Raw genomic sequence first — 21,458 nt, 5'->3', positions numbered from 1 at the left:
ACTGAAAATGTTTTATGATTGTCATTCCTTTGCAGATCATTTTACATCTGAATTTGCTCACAATCCTAGAAAAGTATTTTTGTTGGTAACCTGGATCAAAACTGATGTGATTTTCTGAAACACATTCAGAATGTCTTGGCTCATGTACAGTCATGTGCTGTTTTGACACAGTGCTGAACTAACATGCTAATTAGAGCACTGATTCCCTGCTATTGTTCTCACTTGTTATTTTGAACAAATTGGAGGTTTAAAAGAGGTTCACTCTGCCTTTAGAAAATAAATAGCCACATAGCACATTCAGAAAGCTGAATCATACCTCATATAATCATCTGTCAATAATCAAAGTAAAATGTATCTATTTAAAACGTCTTAGGCATAGGGTGGAGAATGTACAAAAGCTAAATCGAAGCAGACAGACATTTATTTGTGTAACTTTCAGAAAGAGGCATTGCACAATAGCCACAATCAGTGGGAAACAGCTTACCAGTCATTCAAATCACGTAGATGATTTCCTGCCAAGCAACAAGAGACATAACAAGATTAAGGGAAGCACACAGTACAGTATTACATTCTTAGTTTATATTTTCTGCTGAAACACAAAGGATTTTTTTTTTCTGCTCTGCAACACGTTGATTTTCAAAATGAGAACAAAAATAATCAAGTTTAGCATGTTGTCAGTCCGATTACAACGGATTTTTCCACTTTCCCTCTGGGTTTTTTTTTTTTTCCTGAAGGCATACAACGTTTAACAGAATGAAGAGAACAGGTAGAGAAATCAGGCACTGTTGCGCAATATAGCTGATGACAATCCAATAATCTTAAAAGTATACATTTAAATATCTTTTTTTACATTTCACACAATAATTTTGCGAAATGAAATGCACCTAATTTAATAAATAAGGATACTGAGGTTAGTGTTTTTTAACTGAGACACACAAGCTAGGTAGAAGCTTAGCCTAAAAACTAAACAGAAGGGGACAGTTTAGCTTTTGACTAATTGTGTATTTATGTAATAATAATGTGTTGGAAGTAAGATCCAATTTTGACAAAAGATCCAGGCTGAAATGATTCTGCTCACTACTTTTTTATGCTTTTTGTCAAGAAAGCCCAATTTTCAGAACACAAAACACCTGTTCCTATTACCACATAATGCATCCATATATCATTCTTTCTACTTTCTTAGCGTAACCATGTTTCCACAGTAGCTCGGTGAGCAAACAAATGCAGTTCGAATGCATGCTTGCCTAGTAGTATTTCTCTTTTACTGTCACATGTTCATAATTGCTTAATGCATTGCATTTACTTTGAGGTGAAATCCTGATTTAAACTTTATAAGAAATCAAGCAATAAGAAAACCATCTCCAGAGACATTTTCCTTTGTGTTAAGCTTCCCTGCCACATGTAGGCAATCAGTTTGTCTAAATGGTATGCCTGAAGGGCCATAAAAAGACAATGGAGAAAGAAAACACTTAAAACTAATGAAAACAAAAAGTAAGGTAAAAAGCACAATGCCAGTTACATAAGGCTACAGATATTTGAGTCTTAAAGGGATAAATATAATCACAAATAGAGCCAGAAAAACAAGAAGTATTGAAAGTATAAAACATTGTTCTGTTTTTGAAAGCACATAGGTATCTTTCAAACAAACCTGAAACAAAGTGAATGTTTGTGCGGTACTAACTAAAGCAGGAAAGCACAACCAGATCTTGTCTTCAACAGTATCATCTGAAAATGTCCTACAATAATCACTGAATGGACCATTTTCATGACAAAGAACATCTTTAAGATGAAACTTGTGAAATGATGTGTGACCGCTTACTGGTAACAGAAAAAAGATGGAGTGAGGACTTTATAATCTCTATAAATGTATTCTGAGGAAGTAAAAAGGTCGAAAAGAAGTTACTCCATTGGAAGTACTTTGTCCAAGGATTTTGAAATAAAAGTAATGTTTGAATTAAAATACTATAAAACCCAAACATAAGAAGAGGAACAAAACGCAGTTTATGTTGCAGCTACTACAAATAGTTTGATCGGTGGCATCCCTGAGGCAATCATTGTTTATGAGCATAAGGTTTTTAATTGAAAGTACTTGATTTTTACTTTTCATGTGTTTTAGCATTTGGAATGTACTTCGCTATAGCTACATTTATTTCTATGACAATAATTGGCAAACATTTAAAAGTTCCAACACTACAGTGTGCTTAAAGAAGTAAAATAAGAACTTTTACTTTTTATTTAAGTTCTTAACTTATTTTAAGAACTTATTTAATGCAGCAATCGTATTTCTGCATTAAAAAAAATATCAATGCAGAAATGTGATTTTGTATGGCTATGCAGATCAATGTGGTAAATGCCAGAATTTGTATTTCAAATTAGAGTTTTTATTCCAAGTGGTCATTTGCCTCTGTGGTGAATTACGGAGGCAAAAACCCTCTCAACTGCCCTTTTAAATACCCCCATAGGGTGCCAGTTTGTTAAGTTTTCAAGCCTTTGCTTTCAGACAGAATTTCTCCTGACATCTTCCTGGATAAATTGTCAAAGAAACATTAACTTTATGAACTCAAACTAGAGTTCATAAAGTCACTTTTTTGGGTGTAAATTGTGTTATCCAGTTATGCTTATGCTTGAAAACTTTGGCAAATTTTCGCTACATTCTTTGTAGCTTTGCTCTCACTTCATGTATTTCACACATTTCTTGGTTATTGTCACGGAAATGAATGTAGGCAAGCCTGAAAACAACTGACAAGGAAAACTTGTACTAATGATAAAAAATGTCTTTTAATATACCAACAGAAAAGGGAAAGATCAGTTCACATCATGATGTCAAGTCAGCGAAAAATGTAATACGATGAGAATGAGTTACACAGCGTTTATTATTACACCTAACCCTTAACTGCAACCTGCAAATCAAAAAAGGGAGGCATTTGCTCAAACCTTTTCTCACTAGTATGGCTGCTTTGTATTTAACTATTTCCCTTTCATATTAAGCATTGTTAGTTGTGCCGATGTATTTTCATTATTCCAGATTACAATATGAGAGGAAGTGACAAGGCCAGCTGAATTAATTCACAGTTCAACGTGACCCCTTCTCTGAATTCATCAGCGCATCCACAGCTCCGATTTACTATCTCTCCATCTAGTTCAGCCTCTGTCTGGCAGAGACAATAAGAGGGGCAGATGAAGCAGAATTAACCTGACAGCTCAGTTTAATCCCGCAATATCTCATTTATTTGAACAGTTTGTTTTCTCTGTCTAAAACGCTTCAAGCCGGCTCTGTTTATGGCATCATTAACTGCCCACTGTTTCTTTAGAGTAGAAAGGTGGGTATTATACCACTTGTACACAATATCCTGCCTTCACTTTGTTCAGTGTGTTGCTCAAGGTCATAAGTGTTTGACCGTAAGAAGCTACCACAGATTGTTGTTGTCGTCGCTTCCTAATACAGTCCCGTCTTGCACATGAGATGAATACTTGTGTGAGTAGCTTGAGAGACTCAAGGATGAAGATTGTAGTGAAGCACAAGTGAATACATTTGTTTTTTTTTCAAACAAGCCAATTTCATGACTGGACATTTTGTACCTCTATCCCTCCAAAGTTCAAAATGCATATACATATTTTTATATAGCTTCACAATAAGTGCCCAACAAGTGCACCAAAGAATGAATGTTCAAGATTTGAGTCAAAATAAAAACGTGTTTGGAAAAAGATTGACTGAGGTTGCTCAACCCATGATTCTTACCACATAAAGGCTGCTCAGTACACAGCAGCTTATCAATACAATGTCAGCATTCATTTTCTTACCTTGGACTGTTACATTGTTGCTATCCAGATATGGGAACAAATCTTTCACAGTTTGTGTTGAGACAGGGTTTTGTTGACATGAGCGTCACTAAGTTAATGTAACTTAATTTTATTTTAAATCCAGTGTCTTTCCATCAGTTTCACAATCATTACTTAGAGCGTATTTTTAAATAATGGTTAAAGACTATGTTTACTTTATCTTGAGGACAGTTTGATAATTAGCAAACTGGCATCTCAGTCTGACTGTAAGAAAGAAAATAAATCAATTTCCCCAAATGTTCACTGATAAGTTTACAATGTTTGTGCTAATTTCCAGATTTCAAACAAATCTCAGAAAACAGAAGTCTTGCAGTTAGTTTCTTTAACCACACATGGGAGGACAGCAGTTTTCATAGTCAAAGTCACACTAGGAGATAGCAAAGAATTTGAGTCCTTAATCTCATACTGAGTTCTTGAACATGACATGGAGGTGTCCAGTAAAATCCTCGGGAACGGTGGGGAGTCTCTTACAGAGCTGTTGTCCTCTGAACGGGAGCACACCAGTTCTCGGAAGCACTCTCTAAATCGCGTGGACAGCAGACTATAGATGATAGGGTTTACTGCAGAGCTTAGGTAGAAGAAGATGCCAGACAGGATGTGGACGTACTGATAAACATTATGCATCACGTCGGTCCACTGGCTGACTGAGCTCCACAGAAGCCGCTCAATGTGGAAGGGAGCCCAGCAGACTCCAAATACAGCCACAACAATTGCTGCGGGATCAAGCCAGACAGAGAGAAAGGTTGTGGTTAACCTTAAAGAATGCACTGCATTTCAAGGTATTGGTATTTGTTTAAAGCGTTTGGCTTGTGGGAGATGAGAAAAATGTTTATCTGAGTCTTTTTCAACATATTTGAATACAAGTCATTAGCAACCTGGAGACAAATGCACTTATATTAGAAATCTTGATAAAACAATGATTCATGGCAGAAAGAAATAATTATTATACATTAAAACTCCCACATGAACCAATTAAAACTCCCACATTAACCAATTAAAACTCCCACATGAACCAATCTTTTAGGATGTCTAATGTGTAACCTGAAAGCCTTTATAATAATGATAATAAACACAGCTGTGTCTAAAGTGATAAACTTGTTTCCTGTTGTCTGAAAAGCAAATGTGAAAAAAATCAACAACAAAAAAAGAAAATTCAGAAAGTCATTATCCTTAAATTACAGCTCTTGCTGAGTGAATATTTGAGCCACCACCTATCAAACATAAAAGAACAATTTGTCTATTCAAGAACCATTTTACTGAAAAGTAAAAGGCTGTTACTTATCAAATGTGGAAGGTTTTATTGCATGAACGATGAAAAAGGGGATACTGTTTTCCCTTTAGATTTACAGCAATTTAGCTTGAGGCAGAAAACAAAAATACACACATGCAAAATGTTCTTAACACCTACATGATTTGACAATCTATTTATTGCCAGTTCTGAATATTTCTCTTTCACAGTGCTTAGGTCTTGTCGTTCTTGATGCTCCCTTACATTCCTCACCTTGTTCCCTATATGTTAATCTCTTACAGGTCTCTCTCTCTCTAAAAGAGGCTTAGCAGATACAGAATAAATGTAGCTATTTATTGTGTGGATATGCAATTGGAATAACTTGTCGTAGGTGGCATTTAAATATACAGTTGAAAGTCGACAGTATCCCCATTTTTTCTCATTATCTGACATTAAATTAGATTAATATCAATTTCTATTCACTTAATGCCAGAGCAATGTGAAAGATATATTTAAAAATCTCCTATCCCTTTATTTATATTCAGATGTTTCAGCATCTGAATATAAATAAGGTAACAATGCCTTTTAGCAATTTTAGAAAGCCCAAAAGATGATTAAACATTCTAAGTTTATGATATGGTAATTCGTAAAATTTTATGTAAAAACGGTAAACCTGATATTTATTCTTTAAAGTCAAAACACCTCTAACAGTCAGTCTCAGATGGAAATAAAAAAAATAAAAATCATGCAAGATGTCATGAACTAAATTGTGGGTCACAATAAGTCTAGTCCAACAGTTTCCAAATGCCTAAACGTGCCACTTTGTGCCCCAGAAATAAACGTCTTTTGGTGTAAAAACATCAGAACAAAAGCAAAAGACCTTGCGAAGATGCTAGCTGAGGCTACTAAGAGAGTATTATTATCCATAGTGAAACAAACTGCAACATTCTGGAATTAATGTTGCAGTTGTAACAAAACAAAAAAACTTAAGATCATCAAAGCCTGTTTTGGTGTGGTCATCAGGGCCTAATATTTGTTCCATAATTTTTGGGTATAGCTGAAACGATGTGTGCAAGGAAGCCAGTTTACAAACTTGATTGAGTACATGTTCCTAAATAAATGTTTTATTGTTCTAAACTTTTTAGTATTGAATTTCGTAACTGAAATAAAATATATATCTATTAAAAAGACTAAAAAATATTTCAGCAGAAATGTATTTGATATTTTTACAGTCAACTGAATTAGCAACTTTAAGGTCCTTCTTGTGGACGATGAAGAAGTTCATTTAACTTAACTTCTTTTTATACTCAGTCTTTACCTGAATAAAGATAATAAAGTCCCTTTCAACTGCCTTTGATATTCAGGACACACACACATGCAAGTCACACACATACAAAACATTTAGTGTCGTTTATGGTCCTGTGTATATCCATGTTTTTAATGAAAACCCACAGGGATCTATCTGTTTCAACATTCATGGAATAATATTTATGATTCATGCATAAAGACAAAGATTACAGATATTGTCATAGCTTTTATTATTTTCTTTATGTAAGTCACTGTTTTTGGCCAACATACTTGGATAGTAATCAGAAAACAGGTTATATTGATTTGAAATATAAACTTCTCCATAGAAACCACAGCAGGTGGTAACATTTCTCCTCCATTGGAATGAAATCCATGTACGACTTGCAACCATTTCGCATTAGGAAGTGACTGAATTGTTATTACCAGTAGGAGTTTTTATCACCTTGGCAACCGAACAGAGGAGAATTTTGTTGCTTTCGGCGATGCTTCTACCATGTCCTGCACGGTTATGTTTGCAATCATTTCTGCCATTTTTCTCGGTCATTATTTGCACTTAAACATAAATTTAAATGATTGGAAATAAGTGAAATAAGTTGAAGAGAGGAGACTAACTGATCACTGCAGACCTGGAGGTTGTTTGATCATTTTACAAATGAAAGATGCCATTAGATTTTTGTAATGGGATGTAAAATTTGAATGCTGTGATTTATCTGTGTAAGAGTTTCTTCCAGTGAAGTGATGGTTATACCCATAGTAGGTGGCACTGCCAACAGGGCAAGATGATGATCTTCAAACTGAAATCCGATTTTAGCTTGTAATGGATAGGAGCTTAAAGGAAGATTCAATCTTTTAATACATTTATTATTTGTGTGTGTGGAGGATGTGTCCCTTCCTGCATATTTTATTTCTAATAAGCTAAGAAAAAAACAATAGCAACTGTAAATGTAGCTTAATGAGAGAATTACTATATTTGATGTTTTAGTGTAGTAAATCAAGATTAAGCTTAGAAGACAATCACACTGTTTTCAGACTTTCAAGAAATTCAAATTATGTTTCTTAAATCACTTCTTCTTTTTCTGCATCCTAACATTTTTTTTAATTGTAGAATGAATGAAATATTGTTTGTGCTTTAATTTTTAAACACAGTTTAAATTCTCACTATTTTGTTTTTATTTGGTAACACTATTTTTGTAAGATAGTTTTCTTAAAAGCTGTGATACTGCATCCACAGTTGTTTGTATGTCTGAATTCCCAAGACTGTGCTAAAACTTGCAAAATATTCTTTAAACCAAGAATCACAGCAATTTTTTTCTTAATGTTATAGTGATATTGTAATACTTTTTATCTGTTTTTCACTAACCACAAAGCTCTAATCTGAAGAAACATAAACAAGAGCTCTAACAAGTGTTTTGTAGCTTTTTTCTATAACATTAAACATTTATGGCCAAAATATGATAGAAAAAATGATATCAATTTTATAAATCTTTGTCTCCTTTAAAGTTTTGTTTTTTTGTTGTTTTTTTTTCTATCAGACATGATTCACAGTTTCATTTCTCTGGGAGGATAATCAATAAAGTAACACGTTTCTAGAAATACTTGACAAGTGTTTTTTGTTTTTTTGTTTTTTTCTTTCTTCTACAGACCCTTGCTTGCTTATGAGAAAAACTTCGACAGGAGCACGGATACAGAGATGTGTTGTAAAACTCCCAATGATGTTCTACACATGTGCTTGAGATTATATTGGAATCTGTGGCTTGAGATAAAATAACTTCTTGAGATAACAGACATTCAGATGAAGTACTTCTTGAATTCATGGCAGCTATTATTCACATTATGTTGAAAGACAAGATGACAAATAAAAATCAATTTAAAAATGTTTCCAAAAAATTTAGAAAAGACATCAAAGGGACAGTATGATGTGAATTCGACTTTTATGTTATTCCCTCACGAAAAACATGCCTGTTACCTCCAACACTTCAGGCATGTTTGAGAAATCAAAGGGTTCTTTCGTGCATGTTTCTTTCATGAAAGAATCCATGTTTGAGAAATCATTTTATATCATGGCAGCCATTCAGTTGTGCAAAATGGCTGCTTCCTTTGAGGTCTATCTCCTCCTTGGGGTGGTAGTTTCCAAGTTCCTCAGCTTCCATCTCACAGAGCAGCACCCTCCCCCCTCAGATCCTTCAGAATAGCCAGCAGTAGTTAGCAAAACCCTGATGGAACTGCATATTAGTTCTCAGTGCAATACTGGCAAAAACTATAGCAAACAGAATTAATAAAAGAGCAATGCTTTGATGACTTCCTGAAGACATAGTTTCAGAAAGAGCACATGTGTTTAAAGAGACACATGCCCAATTTCAAGGAGTTAAATTACGAAGTCAATTTTCTTTTAAGTCATATTTGATTTTATTTTATACCAACTGAGGGTTACAGTTCATTGATTGTATTGTGTGCCTGTAAAACACACAATACTCCTCTTTACAGAATAATCTTCCACCCCCAGTTTAAGGACTGGGGTGGGCTGTAGAGGATCCAGAGCAACTGGTTTGTATAAATTATACTCACAGAGCATCTTGACGACCTGTCCTCTGCGCCCATTCTCCCCACTAATCCTTCTCCTGGTGTTGCTGCAGCCGTTCTTCCCCAGGTTCTTCTTGGCATACCGCTTTTCTCTACCCAGATGTATGCCCATCACAAGATAGAGTATGCTAATAATCATCATAGGAATGAAGTAGAAACACACAGTTGTGATTTGCATCACCAAGTTGTACATCCAAATGGGCTTGACCACAGCACACATGGCTGACTCCTCCATTCTCTCAGGCAAGTAAAAGAGGCCATGAAGCGAAGTGTTAGGAACGGCACACACCATCGACACTCCCCACACAACGGTGATGACGCGTTTGGCATGCTGATTGGTTGAGATGTATCGCGTTTTCAGTGGATGCACAACAGCGATGTATCTCTCCACGCTGAGTGCTGTGACATTGAGGATTGATGCGAAGCAAACTGTCTCGAAGAGGAAGGTCTTGAAGTAGCAGCCGCCCTCACCAAAGGGGAATGGGTAGTTCTCCCACAGGTCGTAAATCTCCAACGGCATCGCAAACATCAGGACGAGGAGGTCAGACACAGCCAGGCTCACGAGGTAAAAGTTTGTGGGGTTTCGCATCTTCTTGTGCTTTGCAATCACTGCACATGTGAGAAGATTTCCAGACAACCCGGTGAGGCAGATTAAAAGGTAAACTGTTGTCACAGGGAAAAAAAAGGGGGATCGCTTGGGACCGAGGACTTCAAAAAGGTTGATTTCTGTAAACTGCTCAACAGTATTGTTCCCTGAGCCATTGAATGGCATGCTAGTGTTGTAGAGTGGTGCAAACGAAGTGGAACCCTGCAGTGAAAGCTCCATTTTAACAAGGAGGGCCGGATAAATAATGGGAGCTGACAAAAATCCCTTCTCTTGCGTCTGGTTTAGTTCAACTACTGGGACCTGAGTTGAAAAGAAAAATAAAAAAAAAGATCAAACATGTGTCTAATGATGAACAACACTGAGACAATGTTTATTGTGTTCAAATATATACATATATTTCTACTTTCATGGTAATGTTTTCATGCCCCGTTTTTTTGTGAGGGAAAACCTTCATCATAAATCATCCTGGAAGAGGTAGTAATCCAACCAAACAATTTTTGCAGTGTTTAAATAATGCACTGATTAAAACAATTTGTGATCCAAAGATGACAAACAAAAAAAAATATTTGCTGCAAGTGTTTAGGTAAACTACTGATATTTTTCTGAATTTATAAAAGTATAGAGTTATTAACTTTTCCTACTAGTCTATGCATTCATTATTTTTAAGCTTATTTCTGATAATATTACCTGGTTGGCAACATAGGATCTGCTATGACTAAAACAAAACATTTTAGTCTATTTGCATAAATTCAATAATAAAGATTGTTGACACCATTAGAATAGCTCACATTTAAATTATACCTGCATTTTAAGTTTTGGTTGTGATTTTGCAATAATTGTATTATTGCAATTGATGCAATAATATAATGCCTTTCATTCCCAATGTTAGGCATTTTGCATGTTGCAAAAGAAACAGTAGACAGTGAACTAGCAGATTTCTTCATGTGTTGGAAAATGTAACTATGGTGTTGAAATCATTCTCATCAACCGTTTGCGGCTCAAGATAATTGCTATTACATATGATACAATGATATCAATGATATATGCTAATTACTTCTTCTGAAAGGTTGATTATTTTGCCTACAGAGAGCAAATCTAAAATTGTCTGATACAATGCGATGGAGTAAGTAGCATTTAAAAACCGATTCTAAAATAATTCTATATGTGTGTGTAAAATCTTGAATAAAGTGAAACAAAATGGCATAATCTAAATCATTTGAAATAAATTAAAAAAAACAAAACATGCCCACTTTTATCTAATCACGTAAAGGTTACGAATGCGTATCTACAAGGAATAGAGAGCAGAAAATGTTTAAATAAATCTCACCTTGATGTTGATCTGCAGGTGGCTTTTTACTGTGAACACGTTGTGCGGTCATGCTTGTAAATGGAGCGACAGATGGAGCAAATAGTGCATGAATGGAAAAGTTGTTTCGAACGGTTCGGTTCCGTACAGAAAGGAAAAGGCAGACGGAGGGTCCACACAGGGAGAGAACTGGATCTGCTCTGCAGCTGTGCTCCCCTTCAGAGAGAGAAATTACCTGGTGAAACAGAGCGGGAGCTGGAAGGAGCCGGGGAGAGAAAGTGATGAAGTCCAGAGTAAAAATATAATCACGGCACTGCAAAAAAAAAAAAAAAAACAATCAAAACATCGATAATCCACGCACATTCTGAACTCGAATACAGCGAAATGTTTTAATGACGTTTTAAATTTACAGTTAAAAAAAAGCCTGCTGAACAAACTTTTAATAAAAAAAACTTGATCGGTATACTTTTAAGTGTAGAAACCCTTAACCCTACGAGCGGGGCTCAGTAATTTTCGCCGCTGTGGTGAAAAGAAAATTATAGCTTTCTCATAATTATTAGACTGCTTAGTTCTAACTACAGCCTGTTATCTCATAATTATGAGAAAAGGTCTCATAATCATGAAACATAACTAAATTGTAATTGCGTAATACTGTGTGATAATGAAGAAACTTAAATAAATACTGGGATGAATATAATAATCCAACAATGTATGACATTTGATGTATGCAACACCAAATATAATAGCAATAATAATATTACGATTTTTTTAAAATTTTGTGTTTTCTTTATTCTTTTTGTAGCCTGTCCCTCAATACAAAGACAAAAAAGTTATTGCAGCCCTTTTCATTGCATTTCATCAACATCACGTGAACTTGGCTGTCATCTGCTACTTTATATGTCTACTGGAGCTAACTTACTAAATACTTAAAATCACTCCACACAAGAGAGTTCAGGTGGGAGATAACCGGGGTAGAAATCAGCAAGCCATTTTCACCAAACACAGGGTTGGTTGTTCTCTAAGGTATGTTTCAAACAAATATCAGAGAAATAAATTTTAATGTGAATGTGAAATTTGACTTTATGAATTTGATTTCCATACTAATGTGGCATCAAGGCTAAATAGTATTATTACCCATTGCCTGAGCATAAGATGACAGTTGAGGAATTATTAATATGCAGCTATTCAAATAAGCATTGATGTTTTTCTCAGTTCAACATTTCTCATGGCTCCATTGACATTAACTTTACACTAGATGTCAGCAACAACCCAAATAATCCCCACATACAAACAAAAAAGTTTTCCATTGAAGCTATGTGTAAAAAATATATTTTACGATATGCCAACATGCCAACTTTCCTTCCATACTGGAACTGTCACTGACAGAATGTGCCTTTGCCACAAAAGAGACCAACATCGGGCTTTGCAGTAACAAACACTTTGGGTGGGTTTGGTGTAATACCTTTGATAAATGTTTGAAAAACACAAATTTTCCCAAAGATAAACATGGTGCAGGATCCATGCTTTTGCGGACCTGTTTGTCTGCCAAAATAATTTGAAACTTTATTAGAGTTCATGGCATCATCTACTTCTCAAGTTGCTTGTGCAAAAAAAAAAAATAAAAAAATCCTGAAATTGGGTTGTCACTTTTAGTAGGATAGCTAAATAAAACAGACAGCCAAATAAACACAACAAACCTCTCCTGTCAGAAAATTAAGCTGTCCTGTGGATATCAGACCCTATTCTATATATCTGTAAAGCGAGCTGAAGGGAAGAGTGCACATCTTTAGCAGGAATACCAGTGGTAAAACTGTCACTGCACTTAAGTGGATTTCCTAGCAAGATCATGATAAGAAGAAGAAGAGGAGTGAAATGACAGATATTTTAGACCTAGGAGTTCAAAACGTTTCACCCAAGTGAATTAACTGGGTGATATAAAATCCCGAGGTATGTAGGGGGGCTGCCATAAAATGGAGCTTTGGAGATAAAGTTTTATTACAATGAGAAGAGCACTATATGAAAAACAGCACTACCAATGTAGTGTCTCTTGGATTTCTTCTGAGACATCCTATAATAGACTTCTTGGCACAAGTTAATTAAAGAACAGAGAATAGCAGTTTATTTTTTTTACTTCTGACCTTTAATTAAATTCAAACTGACTGGAGTGCTTGCTTCCTTTTGTCTGCTTTTGTTGGTTGTTTTTGCTCCTGATTTGCAGTTGTGATGTGTATAATTAAATATCAGTGGATTTAAAGGTCATATCCAGCACCAGGTTTATGGTTGAAAAGAAAAACAGCTAAATGATAGGAAATGGATTATCTGACTTATATTTTGTAAATACGTGTGCTAGGCCAAGAGATCAAACATAGTTTTTCAATCTGAAATTCATTTGAGGCAACTGGATTTCTTGCTTAACCTTTACAAAGAAATGTTGATATTTTAAACAAAACATAAGCCACAAAAACAATTATCAACATAAGATATCATGTTCTATCAAACCTTCACATATCTCCAAAATGTAAAAATAAACACAAGGAATAAATAATTAAATTCTAAAAAATTCTGTAAAAGAAAGTTTGATGCAGGCTGTCAGAGACAGTTTACGTCAAGACATTGAGGAATACATCCGTGGACATTTGGTTGACTGTCCTCTGAGTTAGAGTCACATAGAGCTGTTAAAAGCATCTCAGTCCTAATCTCAATCTTCCCGCTAAAGTTCCCTGCACAGGGACCAGGCCATGTCTGGCCAAAAACTGTATCTATGATTCTTTTATAGGTTGACTATAGAGCACCCCAAGGGCCTGTTTCATGAATGAGCTTTCCTTAGTCATATTTGTCATTTCAAAGCTGATTGGCAGGTCATAAAGAAAAGCCTTAAATAACGATTTAAGTCCTTCCTCCTCATTCTTACAAACTGCACTGAGTCGCTCTTTTAAGTAAAATCTGATTAGATTTAAAAACCTGAAGAGGATCTCTGTTAAAACCTCAGAATGTACTTCTTATCTTGACTGCATCTGAAACCATCATGGCCAGTAAACAGGATTCATTTTAAAAGATTTTAAACAAGCGCATCTCACTGCAGCAGCTTCCTGTAAGCATCCATTTGGAGACTTCCTTCCGTTTGTGAAGACTGTCAGACAATTTATATAATCAGTAGATGTTTTTCTCCAGTACACAAATATATAAACCCGGTACTATTGTTCATTTTCCCAAATTAATTATATTCATGTTCATCCTAATATGCAGTACCTGCTATGAGGTTTTGCTGTGCTCTCCCTCTGGCAGCAAAGGTTACACAAATATAATCAATTGAAAAGTATTACTTCATACATAAACATTAGGCTGCTCTGTCTCTAATGATTGTAATGAAGTTTGACATAACTTGACATAAAGTGAGCTCACACTGAGGCATTTCAGGCACTCTATTCATCCTAATTTAAAATTAAGGCTTTTTTTATTTCCTTTCTCATTTAAAAATGTCTGAAAAAAATAGAATTTTAGCTAATGTCGGTCAGTTCTGTCTGCAGAAACTAAAAAGGTTTATAAACACATTTTGCTTAAATATAACTTTATTTTATTGATAATTTATTTCCATATGTTTAATTCACTGAATTTAACTTGTTTTATTCCCTGCAGTTTCAGTTTTTCAGGATTTGCAGTTTTATTTTGATCCACACTGTGCACTTGAAAACTACAGCAATTTTAAGTGAGGTAAAGACCACTGAGCCCCCTTTCTGAGGTAACTAATTGAGGTCCTTCACACCTTCAGTGTACTCTCTGAAAGTGCAAGACAATTTAATCATTTCTGTAGGATAGAAAACACATTTTTAAAGACTTTTTGCCATTAATCTCCTTTGACACTAAATTTCTAAAGAACATACAATCTATCCTTAATAGATTGAATGTTCCTTAATAGATATCATCATGGTCATTACCTTATTTGCATTTTGGGAAATGGAGCTGAATCTACATTCAAAGTTAGGTGATTTTGTTTCAAGCCTTTACTAGCATGAAGTAGAAAGACAGAGAAACAGTAAAAGCAAGGACAGATTTTAAGATAAAGCAGACAACTGCCTCATATCTGAAGGACCAGACCTTGTAATGATGGTGACCTGTTGAGCCTGCAGTAAGACTTTTCAGTATCTTATAATGTAAAAAGAGAACTCATCCCACAGAGTGTTCAGAGTTTCATATTTATCTACTGTTCCACCTCCAGTAATTGTTCTAACATAGAAAAATCAGGCATGAGACACTTATTTTTCATCAGAATGACATATTGAACCCTTGTTGTTGATGCTTGACTTTTGGACTAATTGGAAGCACAAATAGTTTGTAGCACTTATTGATAGCAAATCAGATAACACATCAAACCATAAAATCCATAAATCCTCATCTTGTAAATGTTAATAAAATGTTACCTAATACAAATTCTATCGTTATATTTTATCAGATTGATTCTGGACAAGAAAATATTACAAGAACAAGTCTTAGATGGAGAGTTGGAGCAATATTTCACTTGAAAACCAACACATAACTACAGCTAAAACTAAAGTGATTCTTTAGACAAATATATTTGAGAAAAGTCTTTGATTTTACCTACACATTTCATCAGACTGTCAGGAATATCAATGCTTTCAGTGGGGTGGAGTCTTTATTTGAGGCTGCTAAACTAGTGGATTGTGATGGGAATTAAAGAGGCCTTCTCTCAAAAACTTGGACCTCCACATCAAAGGTAAATTGGCAAATATTGAAAACTGACAAAAATGTGCTCGTTAGTTAAAAGAAGTCTTTGACTGTTGTAATGCCAAAAAAGATTTTTCCACTAACTGTTGAGAAGAGATGAATATTTTAAATAAACCATTTTTTATTATTTTATTTTTATTTTTTCCAAAACTGATGATCTTTTTTTTTATTATGGTTGGAGATATTCCTATCAGAAATGAACTTCTTGGTTGAATGAAAACAGTTATGAATCTAAATATGCAAGGAATATGAATAATTTTGTGCTTAGCTGCACAAGCAACTCTGATGATAATGGAAAGTCCGTTTCCTAACGTAAGTCCAAAATCTTAATTTATCGCAATCACCTCCTGCTGTTTTACTCTGAGTACTTACAGAAAGCTTTCAAAGTTTTACTTTAGCATGACTGACAGGTGCTGCTACACTAACAACATGTGAGCTGTAAAACTGAATAAAACAGTGATGTTGAGTAGTAAAAGCAAACTATTTGCTGTGAGAAGCTGAAGAGCTCTCAGGCGGTTGCACATCAACGGTCACAAAAATGTTTTTGTTGTGAGTGAGTCCATTACATGCTGAGCTAAAGTCTAAAATTAGAACAAAAAATAAAATGCAATGGACATTTGTACACAGGATAAAATCAATCAAACTATGTCATTGAAAGAACGTAGAACATTCATGATGTCTAACAGATTATTTTTATTCATTTCTAAGTTGTTGCTTTATTTTTTTTGGTACTACATCACCGTAAATTTGTACTTTTCTATCAACCAAATAGAATTTTTTTTTAATTTACAAAACTGATGTTGTTTTCAATATGCTGTAAATAATTACTGCATAAATTACATTTATTGTAGCCGTAAGCATTATTTTTGCATAATGTGCCATTGTGATAAATGTGAAAAAAGTCACTTTCAAGTACTGTTGAGGTGAAAAATCCATCCCTCAGGTAGGTTTATTAATATCCTGCACAGAATGTTAGAGCTTACAAATGATACACTGTTGAACAGGGTCAAAGTGAGAAGCGCTGACAGAAGGCAGGCAGCACATCAGTTTCACAGAAATAGTAAACGGAAAAAAAAAATCATAAACATTGAAGAGAGTGTGAGACTCTCTGGATCTTTGCTTGACTGAATGTTATTTCTCCAAGGAAAAATCTGGCCCAGACAAGTTCCCTCTGGGAATGTTTATAAGCATTGAAACAATAACATACCATGACAACCATCAGATGAACAAGGACAAAAGATAGCAGACAGAAATAAAATTTGCCACAATATTGAGAACCAGTACATGAATGACAAACTGCCTCTGACAAGTCAGCCAAAAGTTGTGTTGTTTCAGGCTGCAGTGCATTTTGCAAAGCATGTTGACAAACAAATATGTGCCTTCCTATGTCCCACATAAGAAATTTGTTTGAAAAAATAAATGGTTTTGCCTTTTTGATGCCATCAGAAACAGCGAAACAAGAAACTGTTAAGTAAACAGTTTTTGCCCTGACACTTTGACACCTTGCACTGCCAACAGAGGGCACAGTTACTTCATAAAGAGAAGGTAATCTGCATTACCTTTGTGTTTTGCAGATAATCAAATTATTTATGATTTTCTTGGAGAAAGAAAGTTGAAAAAGTTAATTTTGTGTTTAGCGTGTAACATTTCGGAGAAGCCCTAACTGAGCTGATAGCTCCGACAAAGGGATGGTAAGTGTTTCAAAGACTATGGAGTTTGTAGGAAAAAGCATTTCAAAGAATCCTGAAGAGATTCCCACAGAGATGTTCTTTTCTTTTCCATCTTTAAATTTTGCACACATGGCTCCCATCATTTTGCTTCCAACTGCAGCAAGTAATAAAAACCCATTTCTTTCACCCACGGGGTACTTCAGTACTCAAAGCAAGACTGACTCATTCCCTGTGTGGCCTAAGAATATTACTTTATGTCCAGTTTATGTGTAAAAGTGTAGGAGTGTAGCACGTAAGATAGTTACTTTATCAATTGTCTTATATTTGAAATAAACACAAAGCAATTTCTAACAAAGTTTCATATACTGTATCAAGTGGGGCACGATCTTGTCAAGGTAAATCTGTTGGGCCTCACCTTGACACTCAGACAATATTTATGAGTTCCACACTGCTGGGCAGGAAACTTAAAAAAAAAAAAAAAGTGTGCTCACAGCTGACTGGAAGTCTCTACAGAGAATAACAGGGACTGCAGGGAAAATGATCTGCCCCCTTTGGAGAACATTGCCAGCTCCCGCCCCCATGCTGAAGATTGATCTTTTTCTGCTGAATCTTCCTACTTGGAAAAATTAAGCATTTAAAATCATAACAGAAGGAGTCCAAATGACAGCAGAAAAATGTAAATAATTAATGATAAATTTCCTGTATATTTTATGCTCATGTTTTAATGCAGGTAATTGATTAAAATTTCAGTATATTACAACATACATCTCAAATCCTGCAGACAACATGACTTTACATCTCTCACTGATTGTCATCAGCAGTGGCTGCTGTCCTTCCACAAAGCCACTACTGAGTCTGTGCTGATCTACCGTGTCACCGTGTGGTTTACTGCTTGTTCAGCAGCTGACAGGAAGGCTCTGTAGCTCACAGGGACTGCAGAGAAGATAATCAGCTGACCTTTGGCCACTCTGGAGCTCAGCACCTCTGCACAGACACGTCCAGCTCTGGCCAGCTGATTTTTCTACAACCATTAGGGAAGAGGTCCCTGAGAAACAGGACTGACCGTCTACAGAACAGTTTTCATCAGAACACCGAATACGGCGCCTGCTGCTTTAAAAAAAATAAAATAAAATCACCTCACCCTCTTAAACACTGACACTTGTGTCCATGTGACTTTGCTCCAACTTGCACAGTGTATCTCATTCTGTTTTTTATCATCATGATTGTTCCTCACCATTGGTTTTATATATGTATATTTACAAGCACTATTTAGTGGCAACTGTTCTTTCATCATGCAACAGCATAATGGCAATAAAGGCTTTGAATTTATATTATAGCATTTATACTTTGAGAAGTTCAGAAATAAAAAAAACAATAATATAAACAAGGACAAAACATTATTTCTGTTTAAAGATGTATCTATGTAGATAGATGATTGATGCTCAGTTGTTTATGGTGTAAAGAATTAATTTTTGAGAGAAGGGGCAGACAACACAAGACTATTTTTCTGAAAATTACTCTTTTTCATTCAAAACCTTTGCTTATGTCAACTTGTGACATGTTCATTTTAAAGTGTAAATTGGTGAAATAAACAAATGTTTGACTAGTCTGTAGAATGATTTGAACTGAAGTGTACATCATTATTTATGCTGATAGAAAAACAGCCAAAAAGGAAAAACGGTTCCTCAAAAATTCCTACGCAGCGTTTCTTTCTACAAAGCTGATGAAATACGGGACAGCTCTCAAAGGAGCTTGAGGCAAAATTAGCTTCACACTGATAGGAGGAGGTGAGGGTTATTCATGCAGCAAATTTCATTTGCAAAAAAAATTATACCTAGTTAGTCAGCAAAGGTGGTTGTAAATGAGAGCACGTTCCCTATCTTCGTAGTGTAGCTTTGATTTGGTCAGAAATTTTAACTGGAAGTTCTGTTTATAAGCACAAAGAATTTAAAAGTCCATTTTTACATAGTGATGTCAGATTGATATACTGTTATGAAAGGGTCTATTCACAAGAAACATCAGACCAGTTCCTAGAGCGTGGGAGTGAGTACAAAAACATTACCTCCACTAATAATGGAGTGAAGCATGGCGCTAATCATTCCTAAAACTTTACTTTGTCTGTTTTCCCTCAAATATTCTGTTGCAAGTGTTTTAATATAGTTTGCTACAGATAGAAATTGTGACTATGTGGCCTCACAGCACAATGTGAAGGTTAATTATTATACAGTAATAATAATAATTGGCCCTTTTTGCATCGTTTTTGCAGTGATGCAAAAAAAGATCCAAAATAAACCTTTATGTTTTTCTAACATACTTGGACATAAATATTTAATTTTAATTTAACAACACAAAAATCACGGAAAGAAATATGATCATGTGTGCTTAGATTGAGTTTAAAGTACAATAAAAGCAAATTATAGTGCCACATTTGACACAAAGCGCTGAATAGATAAATATGCTATTCTTCAGTTCTTTAAGAGACCTTTTATGTTTCTAAATGGATATAGTTGACATGCAGCTCCAGTTTCAACAGTTGTCCTTGTCAATTGTCTGAAGCAAACCAGGGGCAATGTTTTCAGTCTTTTACGATTACTGAAGGAATGAACTTCTTGTTTTGAGGTGATGACTCACAGAAAAGCCAACAACACTGTCACCCTTGAAACTATTGTTTACACAAAGCCTGGATTGCTCCCTTAAAAGGCCTTTTAAGGATTGTATCGGGACAAGCCTTTAGTTTGTGTCTAGCCTGGTGTCATTTACCGTTGACCCCAACACTAAAGGCGATATTACTGGAAAGAAATTACTTTGCACAAAGTCACAAACAAAAACTTTATATGGCATAAAACCAGGAACCATGGTAACTGAATCATGGTAATTGTTCTGCTTTGTTTGGACCCACTCAGTGAAATGACATGCAAGACTTTAGAGCTGAAGTCATCTGAGTCTTCATCGGTTAATCAAGAGTGTTAGACCATTAGCATGCCCCAAAAACAAAAGAAAGAACTAGTGTTTTTCTTGTGTGTTTTGTTTTTCAAGGCTGAATAGTCGAAAAAAAAAACTACTAAGCTTTAGAAATAAAGAACAGTTGACCTACAGAATTGGCGTTTCAACCCATCAAGACATTTTTATTACATAAACTGAACTGATTCCACATTTATTCTGTTTGAGTGTGTGTGCATGGTTGAGGCTCTCTTTCATAATATGGGATCTGTTCTCTAAACACCTTAAATCCAATCGTGAATAAATCTGTCAAAAGGAGTGAAACAGTGAATGTTTCACCTGATCACAAGCAATGGATTACACAAGAAATATAAAACTCTTTCTTTTTCCCACCACAAAGCTATCTAAAGTACTGCCACTTTGTTTACAAATGTGAGCTACTTTTACCAGGATCTGCAGATTTATAGATTCTAATAAATGGAGGTTCCATTTCCACTTTTAACCAGATCATATTGTTTTCCTATTGTAGCTAATCTCTGTTAAGTTGTTGTCCAGAATTGTTTCTATTAATATTTTACTTGAGTGGCTAAAATTAAACAGTTGCTGTCTAATAGACTGACTTTTGCACCTTTTGATAATTGGGGGCCATAAATTCACGAAAATAATCAATATGTAACTGAAAAGGCAACAAAGATTGCAAACTTTTTTCCAACACTTACATCTTCATTTGTGGTAAATAAATCCACTAATTTATTAGATTTACCCCTCCTTTACGGGTGGCTGTACGTGCTTTTATTCTATTTAATTAATTTTAACTAAGGAGTAACATGGCACATTTGACTGAATAATTACATTATATTAGTGTATTCAAAGCAAACTCTTTCTGGGAATCCCAGCAGAGCTATATCTGGATCTTATTATCATGATGTCTAATAACTAACCTAGATCGCAGTAACACATGTAGGTCACGCAGACATAAACAAATCCCGTAACAGAAAAATAATGCAGTCTGTGAATCACTTGGATCGTGATCCACGTGCAGCTGAACTTGAGCAAAAGACTCCAATCAGTGCTGCTAGATAATAAGTTACCTGGTCAGATAACGGTTTCTCAGATTATTTGTTGCCAAGTATGTACTGCTAGACCTTTTTATTATTAAATTCCTAAAGCAGGTGAAAACATTTCATCATCCTGCTGAAATGAAACAGAATGTCAGAAAACAACAGCGGCAATCAG

General features: G+C 35.2%; 1 protein-coding gene across 1 annotated transcript; it reads right to left on the bottom strand.

Moving 5' to 3' along the window:
* Positions 1–701: 701 nt before the first annotated feature.
* nmur3 (neuromedin U receptor 3) lies at positions 702–11,178 on the bottom strand. The gene is made up of 3 exons (XM_015052601.1): positions 10,891–11,178; positions 8,942–9,863; positions 702–4,553 (listed from the first exon to the last, which is right to left on the bottom strand). The coding sequence occupies exons 2-3, from the start codon at positions 9,780–9,782 to the stop codon at positions 4,132–4,134; spliced, it is 1,263 nt and encodes a 420-aa protein (XP_014908087.1). The 5' UTR covers positions 9,783–9,863; positions 10,891–11,178; the 3' UTR covers positions 702–4,131.
* Between the last annotated feature and the right edge of the window lie 10,280 nt (positions 11,179–21,458).

This window comes from Poecilia latipinna, unplaced genomic scaffold (genome assembly GCF_001443285.1).
Source record: "Poecilia latipinna isolate Pla-1442-1.1 unplaced genomic scaffold, P_latipinna-1.0 Scaffold1122, whole genome shotgun sequence".
Classification (NCBI taxonomy): domain Eukaryota; kingdom Metazoa; phylum Chordata; class Actinopteri; order Cyprinodontiformes; family Poeciliidae; genus Poecilia; species Poecilia latipinna.
This window is presented reverse-complemented; position numbering and strand designations above follow the sequence as displayed.